At 37.7% G+C, this 13,091-nt stretch overlaps 4 protein-coding genes and 1 non-coding gene across 5 annotated transcripts; 1 reads left to right on the top strand and 4 right to left on the bottom strand.

Moving 5' to 3' along the window:
* Positions 1-426: 426 nt before the first annotated feature.
* On the bottom strand, positions 427-3,543 carry Cbr-cyp-29A4 (the record flags this gene model as incomplete). Its single annotated transcript, XM_045238015.1, has 8 exons — positions 427-480; positions 542-828; positions 1,163-1,673; positions 1,911-2,090; positions 2,141-2,326; positions 2,374-2,492; positions 2,640-2,706; positions 3,439-3,543. The coding sequence occupies 8 exons, from the start codon at positions 3,541-3,543 to the stop codon at positions 427-429; spliced, it is 1,509 nt and encodes a 502-aa protein (XP_045096750.1).
* Positions 2,511-2,594, bottom strand: CBG29027. Its single transcript is given in 2 exon segments — positions 2,511-2,547; positions 2,557-2,594. It is a non-coding gene (tRNA).
* Positions 3,544-5,666: 2,123 nt separating the features above from the next.
* CBG19331 lies at positions 5,667-7,882 on the bottom strand (the record flags this gene model as incomplete). The annotated part of the gene is made up of 7 exons (XM_002637549.1): positions 5,667-6,007; positions 6,273-6,672; positions 6,720-6,830; positions 6,878-7,057; positions 7,319-7,418; positions 7,464-7,668; positions 7,714-7,882. The coding sequence occupies 7 exons, from the start codon at positions 7,880-7,882 to the stop codon at positions 5,667-5,669; spliced, it is 1,506 nt and encodes a 501-aa protein (XP_002637595.1).
* A 1,219-nt stretch (positions 7,883-9,101) lies between these two features.
* CBG19330 lies at positions 9,102-10,935 on the bottom strand (the record flags this gene model as incomplete). The annotated part of the gene is made up of 7 exons (XM_002637548.1): positions 9,102-9,442; positions 9,492-9,894; positions 9,945-10,055; positions 10,101-10,280; positions 10,367-10,466; positions 10,517-10,718; positions 10,764-10,935. The coding sequence occupies 7 exons, from the start codon at positions 10,933-10,935 to the stop codon at positions 9,102-9,104; spliced, it is 1,509 nt and encodes a 502-aa protein (XP_002637594.1).
* Positions 10,936-11,991: 1,056 nt separating this feature from the next.
* Cbr-col-146 lies at positions 11,992-12,909 on the top strand (the record flags this gene model as incomplete). The annotated part of the gene is made up of 2 exons (XM_002637547.1): positions 11,992-12,129; positions 12,175-12,909. 2 exons carry the CDS (start codon positions 11,992-11,994, stop codon positions 12,907-12,909), a joined length of 873 nt encoding a protein of 290 aa, XP_002637593.1.
* Between the last annotated feature and the right edge of the window lie 182 nt (positions 12,910-13,091).

Below are 13,091 nucleotides of genomic sequence, written 5' to 3'. Positions count from 1 at the left end.
GTATTAAAAATAGCCCCCGAGACAATTAACGGTAAGCCAAACTTTAAATTTTGCGATCAACTTTTTTTATTTGAGGATGCGGTGCACTTTCATAAACATCTACATATAACTTTTCCTATTTCTTCTGTTCATCAGAAACTTTTGAAAAGATACGGGATGTTTGTTTCATTGGTCAGCTAATTGGTTCATCTTCATGTTCATTCGTTATCGATTTTGTCGACGTCAGAATTCAGTGAATAGGTTCAGAAGTACCTGACGTAACATTTCAATGTTTGGTCGCTTTCTTATCACATCGATGAAAACACGGACAATCCAATATACTCGTTTATTTAGTTTATAATTTTTACATTTATACATTCGGACATCTTCTTCGAAGAAATTGACCATAAAACAACCCGTTCAACTTCCTTCTTCTTCATCTTTTCATCAGTACCTTCTTATCAATTTCATCGGGATTCCATGGGATGGCTTTGCTACAACCTGAACCGGATTTCTTTTCTGATTTGATATTCTTTATGCTTTGTGTTCTAATATCACTTACCTCGAACAAAGGTTTCGTTTCATAAAATCCAAGTTTTGGTTCCAAACGGAAATGTTTCAAAATATGAATCAGCATCACTTTCTCGTTAAGAATCGAGAATTTTTGACCAATACAGTTTCGGAGACCAGCCGAAAATGGAATGTAATCATAGGAATGTCTTTTTGCACATTCTTCCGGAAGAAATCTGTCAGGATCGAATTTTTCTGGTTTCTCGTAAATGTATGGATTGCAATGAAGAACTGTCGGGGAGATTGTGATGTTTCCTTCAGAAGGTATCGTTATCCCATCTGGAAAACACATGTTATCGTTGAGAGACATTCCTGTCAATCGTATTCATCAATCAAAACCACATATCTCGATGACAACAATTAAGAATTTTTTAAAGGAGAAAGGAGTACTGTATATGAACTGAAAAACATAAATTCATCTTATGGTTCGCCGTATCTTTCCAAAAGCAGGAATTCCACTTCGTCACAACACAGTTCGTGCTGATCTTTCCATCTTCCTTTTCCTTCGGAAGTGTTGTGACCTACAGTAACCCACACTCCCAATTGAATGATTGACGTTGTTTAGCAAACAGATCAATCAGAAACAAATCAGTGTTATTTTCTTCTTCCTCACCTATCACAATATCCTTTGTTAACTTCCTCTGCACTCCTGGAACTGGTGCAAACATTCGTTTGGATTCCTTCATAACCCTTTCAGTATATTCCATTCGATTGATCTTCTCTGATGTGACATCTTCATTCGGATCTTCTCCGAAAACTGTCAGAATCTCTCTGTACACATTCTCTTGAACATCTGGATTATGCGCCAGATTCCAACACAACCAGGACAGAGAAGTGGATGTTGTATCGTGTCCAGCAAACAAGAATGTGTCGACTTCTTTTCTAATATCTTCAGAAGTCAGTTCATTGGATTCTTCGCTGCTCAATAAAATATCCAAAAAGTTCATTTTCCTTTTCGAAGTCTCTTTTTCAACTTCTCCGGAAGCAATAGCTGCTCTTCTTTCAACAATCGCATCGTTGGTGAACTTTTTCAATGTGAGCAAGAAGTCATCGTGCATTTTTTGATATCCGAGAGCCCAGTAAACGAATTTGTTCCAGAGAAAAGGGTTCAATGAGTATTCAACCTGAAAAACATTTTCCTAAATTATTTACTTCGATAAATACCGTAAAACATGGAATAGAAGGGTCCCCTTTGTCTATTTTCAGTTAAACTATCCCGGTTTCTATGAAAGATATCAAAAATATCAGAAATGTGCCAACTGATATCAGCAGACAACTTGTGTATATGTTTGACAGGAACCGAGAAAGATTGGGTCAATGTTAGGAGCCATTCTGTTACAGGTTTCCCGGTAATTGCTCACCGTTAGTTTATTGAATCCTTCGACAGCCTTCACGTATTCATGATTTTTTCCTAGTTGAGCTCCAAACTTGATTCCCATCGCAGTTCCACAAATGATGTCCAGTGTGCATCGTTTGAAAAATGGGAATAAATCTATCATTTCCTGAGTCTCCATCGCCTTTTCAATGCAGTCTATCAAAACCTGAAAAATAAGAAAATTCAAGAAAAACCTTCAGATTATCATGTAATTACTTTTGATTCCTGATTGAACACATCCAAATAACCTTCCAACTTTGCGAAATGGAATGCCGGTGTCAACATTTTCCTATGGTTCTTCCATTTTTCCCCTTGTGCCATCAACAATCCTCCACCAAGCCATGGAACCAGAAAAGAGTAGTCATCTCCTTTATTCATTTCAGTGGATGATTCGAGAATTGTCTGTAACTATCAACAAATGAAAAGTTTCAACCTTCAGAATTCTTTACCGCAGCCGTTTTACCATTGAGTGGCCACACATAAATCCTATTCATAACTTGAGTTCTCATCAAGTTTGCTCCTTTCGCTCTCGCCTCATTGGCCAAATTCACGAATATTTCCACAAAATCTGAAAAACAAAAACAATTCCGTCGAGCCGGATTCGAACCAGCGACCTAAGGATACCCACTGACTCTACAGTCCTCCGCTCTACCAACTGAGCTATCGACGGGACATTTCATCAAAGAGTCAATGTATGTGATAAGAGAACACAAACCTTCTGTTGTCTTATTTTTGAACAATGACGCATTTCCAAAGATTGGATGAGCTGGAGGACCGGGCATCTGCAAAGGAATAATATGATTATAGGACTACGGTACTTCTCACTATATGTCTTTCTGTGTTGTACCCCAAATAATTAACGATAATTTGCAAGTGTTATTTGTGTTCTGTGGCCGATTGCATGACTGGAATATGGATTTGGAAACTTGAAATTGGCATAACACACAAATGAGTCAACAGATCTTTGAGATTTTTCTAGAAGGATAATGTTGTCAAGGAGTTCTGTCTTACGGTAGAAATTTCGAAACCTAAAGGAGTAATAATTTGTTTATCGACTGGTAATTGGATGGGCTACAGTAGGAAACAAACTAGTTATTAGTTAATCACAAAGTCATGAGACTAACAAAAATAGTAAACTTTTAAGAAACAAATGATTTTTACTTCTGGATGTTACGAAACTTTATTGGTATTCCGATGGATCCATAGTTCTTAAAAATGGGCTTATTTTTTCATCCCCCTTAAAAGATATAAAAAAGGATACAACTAGCGTAAGCCCTGTATTAGAATGGGCCCTCACACTGCCAAGTCTGAGCTGATTTTTTCAAACTCCTAAGCAAGATATCATTAAAGTGTCAACTGGTAAAACTTTTCCGAAATTATGATTAACAATTTTTCAGTTGACGACTTTTTTATATCTTCCACAGGAACCGAAATAAATTGACTCAGACTTTTGAATCAGGGGACCCTTCTATTACAGGTTTCACGGTGCGCTATTCCCTTTATCTGGATATTACCTTTCCTCCATAGATCCAGAACTTTCTCATCAGTCGGACATGATCATAAAAGGATAGAATATAAACTAAGAATAGTAGAACAGCAACCGGAATGAGTATGGACATTGTTCTGAAAGTTCAAAATCAACAGTATTCTCAAAATCATTTTGGTAAAAAACATGAAAAAGAATGCAGAATGAAGTCAACAAGTCAATTAAGAACGACGCTGATTTGACTTATGAACTATTCCCAAATGATTTGGTTGATGGGCGTGTGGGTATTCTTCATCTCCTTCTTTCCTCTCTTCTCCCCCGATTTCCTCTTCCAACCATAAACTACGGGCCTGGTTTGAACTTCGAATGTTTTTGGAATTGCAACCGTACCCTCCGCCCACCTTTAAGAACTACATACGGACATTCTGTAGCAAAACAAGACATATTGTTCAATTGATATCTAGACAATTTTCCTATCAAATAATGATTTATCTTTGTGCAACTTGTATCTTCATTTAATTCACTTCTCTCAGGTTCATCTGCTTCTTTTACTCCTATCAGTTTTAATATGATAACGAGGAATCTCTTTCGATTGGGTCATACATCTGGAAGAAATTTAGACAGGTTGCTGTGTAGTGATCTCAATTCTTTGATCATCTCCCGATCGCCGACTTGCAATTTCTTTTTTATCAGTCGAGAGGACGAATGACATCAAGCGCAAAGGTTATGAAAAACTTCAGAGATGAAAATGTTTTTTTAGCGGGCTGAAGTGTGAATTTCGATAGATATCAATGATTTTTGTAGAAAGCCTGGTTCATGTTAAACATATTTTTGTTCAGAATTGAACGCAAACAAGGTTAAGTTCATGCTATTGGTCCACACTACCAACTTCTTTCCGTTTTCACTTTTTTTTTTAGATTTTGATTCAAAATTGGCAAAATTTGAGGTACAAAAAAAGATTCTGAATACCGTAAACCTGTAATAATTTTATAACATTGAGCAAATTTTTCTCGGTTCCCGTCAAAGGTATGAAAAAGTGTCAACTTTTAACTTATTCATCATAATATCAGACGTATTTTGTCAGTTGACATATTTTGATACCTTGCATAGGAATTGAGATAATTGAGCTCAAACTTGACAGAGTTACGCCATTTTGTTGCAAGTTTTAAGGAATTTCAATTTGTAGAAATATTTCAAACTTTCAAAACAAACGGACAACTTTAGCATTTCATAGACCTCTATTATTCTGGTACAAAAAATTGGAGCTGTGGAAGAGAAATGCTAGTGACAAGCTATCGTAACCTAATAATATTTTATTTTTCAGGATCAATTTTCTCGTTTTTTTCACTATTTTTTGTCCAATTTTTTCCAAACAAGTCGGAAAATAAACATTTTTGATACTAAAAAGATAAAGCGCAAAATAAAAAAATAATTCCGGAAAATTTTCCAGGTTACGATAGTTGTAGGTGTGGAACCTTCGACCACGGCCACCGGCGTTTTTCTTCCGCAGCTTTCCGCAGATTTTTTTTTCTTTCCGCAGATTTTTGTTCCAGAATAATAGCTTTGTATTGTCCAGAAAACCTGTGATGATTTTTTTCAAATCCTTCATAGTCTATAGTTGTTTTTATTCCCCACGTTTTTTTTGCCAGAAAATGCTTCTAGTTTTTTGTAGTAGTTGTGACTAGACATTAATTTCTCAAACTTCCTCGTTATAATTATTTCTATCCGTTTCTCACCTAATATGATACCTTTTCTGCCTTATGTCAACACTTTTTGTCTGTGTTTCTATCATAATTATATTTTCACTCTAAAGATTTTTCGTTGACTTTTAAAAATCAGCGGTCTTACTGTTATTCGGCACAAGAACAATGTTATGACTTTATCATTTTGTGATTGATCAATAAATTGTGATCGTCCTCTGATCTATTTTTTTCTTCTCGCACTTTCAAGGTTGATTGTCGGATAGTTGATACTGCATTTGAAATATATGAAAAACAACTGAGAAAAAACTAATCAAGGTTTGCACCCTCTGCACTTTTCCAATTGATATATTAGTCTGGTCAAACGACCAGATCCTCCATTTCCGCTTTTTGGGGTTGGTGATTTGTGTTTGTTCTGTGATTTCTAAACTTTTAAATTGGACGAACTTGCAAGGTGTGAACAGGAACACTTATCATATGGTCAGTTAGTGTTTTATTGGTTACCAGTTTTTATAATATACAATAATGGACAAAAGAAAACAAATAAAACCATAATCTAAACCCGTCTTATCAATTTAACTGGAATCCCATTTGATGGTTTAGAGACACTTTCGAAGCATGGAAGAGTTTCGTGGAATTTGGCCATTGGTTCAATTTTGAAGTTTCGAACCAAATGTGAAACCATAACCTTCTCATTCAAAACTGAGAATTTTTGGCCAATGCAATTCTTGATTCCAGCTGAAAATGGAACGAAATCATATGGATGTCTCTTGGCACATTCTTCCGGAAGAAAACGATCTGGATCGAAGACTTCTGGATTCTTCCAGACGTCGTGGTTGTTGTGAAGGATTACAGGAGCAATGGAAACACTTGATCCCGGTGGAATTATATATCCACCTGAAATATTTTGAAATTTTTAATTAAAGGAGGTCAGACACCAAAAAAAAAAGTTTTCCTGATATTTTGCATAGAGAACCGCCATGAGGGTTTGAACTCATGACAGGCAGCTCAGGGGTACAGCGCCGCTACCGGCTGAGCTACGGGGGCGCGAAGGCCCTTACGACCGATGGTCTACATAAGCGCGGCGCGATTTCGTCCCCCGAACTGCCCCCGAAATTTTTGCTGTCTCGCCTCCTTTAATTATTTTTGCACCACAACTTACTAATTTCCATTTCTTTTTGAAGTTTTCTATCCACTAATGCAACTGGAGCAATCAATCGTTTTGATTCTTTGAGTACTCGATCCAGGTAATGCAATTGATTGGCTTGTTCATAAGAAATATCTCCATTTGGATCCTCTCCACACACTTCTGCCAATTCTTCACAAACTTTTTGTTGTACTTCTGGATTATGAGCCAGATTCCAGCATGTCCAAGAACAGGAAGTAGTCGTTGTGTCATGTCCTCCGAACATAAATGTATCCACTTCTTGTCTTAAATCTTCCTCACTTAGAACATTCGACTCTTTCATACTCAGCATCAAATCCAAGAAGTTCATACTTCTTTTCGATGTGAATTTCTCAGCTTCTCCAGATTCCAGTGCAGCTTTTCTTTCGGCAATAATCTAAAAATTGATTTTTCCGATTATTCACATTTCACGAGGGAGCTTACATCGCCAGTAAACTTTTTGAGAGAGTACAAAAGATCGTTTTGTCGCTTCTTGTGACCAAGAATCCAGAATAAGAAGGGGTTCCACATGATTGGATTGTAGGCGTATTCTAGCTGAAATCGAATAATAGTTAATTTTCATTTCATATTTTCAGACTCACCATCATTGTGGAGTATCCATCAACTGCTTTCAGATAGGAATTGTCGTGATTAAATTGAGCGCCGACTTTTGTACCCATTGCAGTTTCACAAATGATATCCAAAGTGCATCGGTTTATGAATGGATGCAAATCCACTTGTTCTCCAGAGTCCGAAAACTTTTCTAGACATTCGACAAGGATCTGAAAAAAAACACCAACGTTTAGGGCTACAGTAAAACTTTTCATAAAAAGGCCCATACTGTGAAGTTTGAGATCAATTATATTAATTTCTATGAAAGATATCAGAAATATGTCAACTGATGAAATGTTGTTGACATTATTGAAAACAGTTTATCAGTTGGCAGATTTGTGATATCTCTTATAGAAATTAAGACAATTGAGCTCAAAGTGAATGTATTGGGTGCCTTTTTATTAGAGTGTTTACGGTATTTTGATTCCCACCTTTGATTCCTGATTGAAAACATCAAAGTATCCTTCCAGCTTTGCAAAATGGAACGATGGAGTTATGAGTTTTCGATGAGATTTCCAGCGTTCTCCAACTCTGAAACTCATCAATCAGGCCCCGTTTTTGATTCGAAAAACTTACGAAACCAGTAGACCTCCTCCAATCCATGGCTCAAAGAAATCGTAATCCTCACCTTTTTCAATTTCGGTTGTAGACTCCAAAATTTTCGATACAGTTTTTCCAGTCAACGGGAAGACTAGTAGCTTTCCAGGCATAATGTATCGCATCACTGAATGACCTTGTTCTCGGAATTTTTTCGCTTCTTCTTGGAACATTTCGATAAGACCTGAAATTTATTTTTTAGAATACTGAATCTAGCATGTTAAATTACCAGTATTGGATTTCTGGAACATTGAAAGGTTTCCCGTTAGCCAGTTTCCTTTAGGCCCCGGAATTTGGGATCCATAATAGTTGACTTTTTGAATTTTCTGATACTTTTGGAACAGCCAGAATAGAATCAAAACAAGAAAAGACACAAAAACAGGTACCAGTAGGGCCATTGTTGGCTGTTAGTCGGTAACCGATGTCTGTCATGTTAGTTTTTATATACCATTTCACTGATTTGTTTGGAAAAAGTGGTCAAGTGATCAAACGGCAGACTCTACCCAAAACCGTACACTACAAAAAATGTGTTGTGTGTATTTAGGTGTTTGAGTTGGTTCTCGATTTTTAACATGAGTTTTGAGAAACTTCACAGAAGAAAATAGTCCGATATTCAAGATGACATCAAAATTGTCAATATATGAAATCTGTTCAAATCCATATGAGTTTTTTTTTTAATTTCCCACTGATTTTGAATGCGAAAGCTTTTTAGTTTCAACCAAGACCCATCTGGTGCTTCTCTTGAATCATTCTTCTCTTTAAAACTTATGAAAAGTATCAATAACCGAACATGTTTCTCATTTTTCTCTCTCAAAATGAAATTTTGCTGCTGATTCATCTCTCTCTCGATACAAACTACGGAAAGGAGAATCGCTATCAATGTAAATAGTTTTAGTGGTCGAGGCGGGACATGGTTGATTGGTTGACCTATGTTTGAACAAGACGAAAAAGAGAAAAGTGATTATCTCATATTTGATGACAATGTTAACTTTAAATTTACGAAGTTATGAATCCAGGGCAATCAAAAGTTAAATCAAATCCAAATTAATTCAAATTCCATGAATCCAGAATGCAAACACCTAATGAGCTGGAATCCTCTAGTTTATGCGTTTCTAGACTAAAATTTCGATATTGAGATTATTTTTAGCTTCCAAATAAAAATCACTCAAAAATTTAAACCCTAAAAATCCCAACTTTGCGGATTACTGCAGCTCCAAAAGAACTTAAATACCGAGTGGAACATTAATTTTTCATATGAGGTGCATTTTTACATTACATAACTTCCAAAATAAGATTTTTTTAATTTAAAATTATCATTTCAGAATGTCTCTGAAACCCCAAAACCGCTTCTTTTTTGGGTTACGATAGATCCTACAGCCCGCATACACCGAATAAGCCCAAAAATTATTGTCTTTCTAGATCGAACGTTCGATTTTGAGCTCATTTCTAGAGTAAAAAATGCTCAATATTCGGTTTTCAAAGCCAAATTTTAACATATTCGGGTCAGTTTTATATTTAGAGAGTAACAGTAAGCCAAAAAATGTATATATTATTGTTCAACATTTAAAAAATAAAGAGAGTTTCTTTGGAATCATTGCAATTTTCAAATACTTGGTATCACAATCTTCTTGTCAACTTCACTGGAATTCCTTTTGATGGCCTACTCACAACTTCAAAACACGGTCTCGTCCCATCGAGTTCGAGCATTGGTTCAATTTTGAAATTTCTCACGAGATGAGAAATCAAAACTTTTTCATTTAAAACTGAAAACTTTTGACCGATACAGTTTTTGACTCCTGCAGAAAACGGAATGTAATCATAAGCGTGTCGTTTAGCACATTCTTCTGGGAGGAATCGATTTGGATCAAATACTTCCGGATTCTTGAAAACTTCGGGATTACTGTGAAGAACCAATGGAGCAATTGCAATGTTTGTTCCAGCTGGAATTTTGTGACCATCTGAAGACTCATGTTTTCAACATTCCGCAATTTTAATATTGAATCTTACCAATCACCATTGGTTCCTGTAAATGTCTTTGAACAGCTGCGACTGGAGGGAAAAATCTCTTGGATTCTTTCATAACCAATTCCAAATAGTAAAGCTTGTTGGCCTGTTCGTATGTGATTTCTTCATTCGGATATTCTCCACAATTGCTGACAATCTCCTCATGAACTTTCTGTTGGATATCCTGATGATGTGCCAAGCTCCAAACCATCCACGAACAAGATGTAGTCGTTGTGTCGTGGCCTCCAAACATAAAAGTGTCGACTTCATTTCTCAATTCTTCTTCTGTCAATCCATTGGACTCTTTTGTGCTCAGCATTAGATCCAAAAAGTTCATGTTTCGCTTAGAAACTGAAGCTCCGGTTTGGCCTTCTAACTCTCGAGCTTGTTTTCTTTCAGCAATAACCTGAAATCCGAATTATCATTCTTAAAAATTTCAAAACCCTATCAACATACGTCGGCTGTGAACTTTTTCAACGTTTTCAAATAATCCATCTGTTGTCTCTTGTATCCGAGTGCCCAAAACAAGAATGGATTCCACAGCAATGGCCGAGTACTTGTTTTCATCTGGAAAGCCGTTTTGGTATAAAATTAGATTAGTTTCTATCAAACCATCAATTCAACGTATCCTTTGACTGCTTTCAGATAGGGATGGTCGTGATTGAATTGAGCATCTACTTTGGTTCCCATTCCAGCTTCACAAATGATATCAAGAAGACATCTGTTGATGTATGGGAAGATGTCGACAGTTTCTCCAGAATCCGCAAACTTTTCTAGCAATTCCGTTAGAATCTGGAATAGCGGAGACATTAATTAAACTCATAATTGCAGATGCGCCATTCATTTTTACATTTTTACTGAGAATTAATGCTGCAAACCTTAGATTCCGAATTGAAAACGTTGAAGTATCCTTCAAGCTTGGCGAAATGAAAAGTCGGTGTGATCAGCTTTCGATGAAATTTCCAGGTGTCGCCCACTCTGAAACAATTTTAAAAATATTTGAATCCCCCATTTTCCCGAAAACTAACAATAAGAGAAGTCCTCCTATCCAAGGTTTGAACATCTCATAATCGGATCCCTTGTGAATTTCAGTGGTTGAGTCAAGGACTTGAGAAACCGCTTTTCCGTTCAATGGCCAGACAATCAACTTTCCAGGCAACAAGTATCTTACAATACTGTCTCCTCGTTCACGAGCTTTTCTCGCTTCTTCTTTGAAAACGAGCCCCATCTCTGGAAATATGAAAAATAGTTGACACATTTACAATTTTCTCTTACTATCACTGGTCTTGTTTTTCAATATATTTGCGTTACCCATAATGCGTTCAAGTGGTGGTCCAGGTAACTTTGATCCATAATGATTTAGTCGAAAATAGTTTCGAATCTGTTTATAGAACGAGAGAATGTAGATGACCACAAGGGCAATGAATACTGGTACTATTAAAGCCATGCTCGCTTTTGGAGAGAAGTTGCTGTTTAAGCACCATTGAGGATTCTATTTATATTCGATCCATAGACCCGCCTTAACATCTGTTACAGATGGTGGTTGGTCTAGCACAATGGCTAGAGTTTACCCTGCTTATTTCATAATCGCGAGGGTGATCTATCGCGACCTAGTATTGAAGAGATTCTCATGAGATAATGTTCCGTAATTTTCACCAATTATAACCATCTGAAATTCAAATTATGTTAATTTGCATTGCAAACACAAAATTGGAAAATCTATACTTTTCTGAAGGCAGACTTGGATTACTGTAGAATTTTCGTATAGAATTTCTTTAGGCACACCAACTTTATGATTTTATAGTTTTTTTACAGTATTTCACAATTCCAGAAAAATACACAAGCGAGTTGTACTGAACAATATAATTGTCCTCCGATCACATCACAAATAGGCTAGAGTCTACCCAATGCCACACGATCTCTAGAGAAACTCAAACAAAAATTGTACCAGTTTTAGAGAATCACCTGTTCCTTTAGTTATAACGTTTTCTCGAGTCATGTAGCTAGCGGGTGTGGTACCATTCAAACATACACGGAAACACTCTAATAGAAGGGCCCTCTAACTTTCAAATTTAAGCCGATTTACTTTAAATTCCTGTGAAAAATACCAAAAAGTTGTAAACTAACAAAATATTTTGGGCATTATAATAAACAATTCATCTGTTAACTACTTGTTGATATCTTCTAGAGGAAATGAGATATATCGGCTCAAAGTTGATGGTTTGTCGGCGTTCTATTAAAGTGGTATCTAATATTCAAATTCATTCTCTCAGAAGTCTAGAAGGAACCATAATGACTTTCAACTTTTAAATAAAAATTCCAAACGTCTTCACTGGAAACACGGAAGCAACGTCTTCCTCTTTGCAATTATTACAATCAGAAGACGGACAAAGAAGCTGCGAGAACGCAGCCCCTTCTGATGGGTAATTCAAGGTTAGATTGTATTGACCTTTAAGGGTATAAAAATACACGAATGTGTGGAAGAAGGCACATTATCTCAAAGATGTCAAAGACTTTGGTTACAATCGCCAGCATCGGCAGCGGAGTTGCTGTTCTCGCTTGCCTCTTCACTGTTGGATACATCTTCAACGACATCAACTCCTTCTATGATGACGTCATTGACACCATGACTGAGTTCAAAGTAAGTTCTGGAACTGAACCTTCGATTGTAATTTTTCGGTTGCAGTTCAATGAGCAACAAGCATGGAACTCCATGATGAAGCCAACTGACGTCTTCGGAAGAATCAAGCGTGGAATCAACAAGAGAAATGCCCAATGCAACTGTGGAGCTCAATCCAATGAATGCCCAGCTGGACCACCAGGACCACCAGGACAGCCAGGAGCTCAAGGAGATGCAGGACATCCAGGAGAGGCTGGAAAGCCAGGAGCCAACGGAGTTACCATTGGACTCACTGGAGGAAACGGACCATGCATCACTTGCCCAGCCGGAGCACCAGGACCAGCCGGAGCTCCAGGAGCACCAGGACCACAAGGATCATCTGGAGCACCAGGGCAAGACGCTGTTGGAGGAGGACCAGGACCAGCCGGACCACAAGGACCAGCCGGAGATGCCGGAGCACCAGGACAACCAGGAGCCCCAGGACAGCCAGGAAACGCCGGACGTGGAGGACAACGCAGCCGTGGAACACCAGGACCAGCTGGAGCTCCAGGACCACAAGGACCAGCCGGAGGACCAGGACAACCGGGACAATCTGGAGGAGCCGGAGCCCCAGGATCAGCTGGAGCCCCAGGACCAGATGGACAACCAGGACAGCCAGGACAAGACGGACATCCAGGAGCTCCAGGAAACGATGGGCAACCAGGTGGTGATGCTGCTTACTGCCCATGCCCAGCTCGTTCCAATGTTGTCAGACACCGCAAGGTTATGGCTCACAGACGTCACGCCAAGATTGTTGCCTAAATTGAGATTCTCTTTTTCTTTTTCCAATAAAACCTTTTTTGTCTTAAAATCTTTCTACGTCACATAAAATGGCAGATTATCAGCGACTTTCAGAACAATTTTCACGCAACAGCCATCTGATGCTTTGTAGATTTGATTTTAAAACACAACCTGGTTTTTTTTTCACAAGTCATCAAACATGT

The sequence above is a fragment of the Caenorhabditis briggsae genome, assembly GCF_000004555.2.
Source record: "Caenorhabditis briggsae complete genome, chrV, whole genome shotgun sequence".
Lineage (NCBI taxonomy): Eukaryota > Metazoa > Nematoda > Chromadorea > Rhabditida > Rhabditidae > Caenorhabditis > Caenorhabditis briggsae.
Note: the sequence above shows the minus strand (reverse complement) of the source record. Positions and strands in the feature narration are given on the sequence as shown.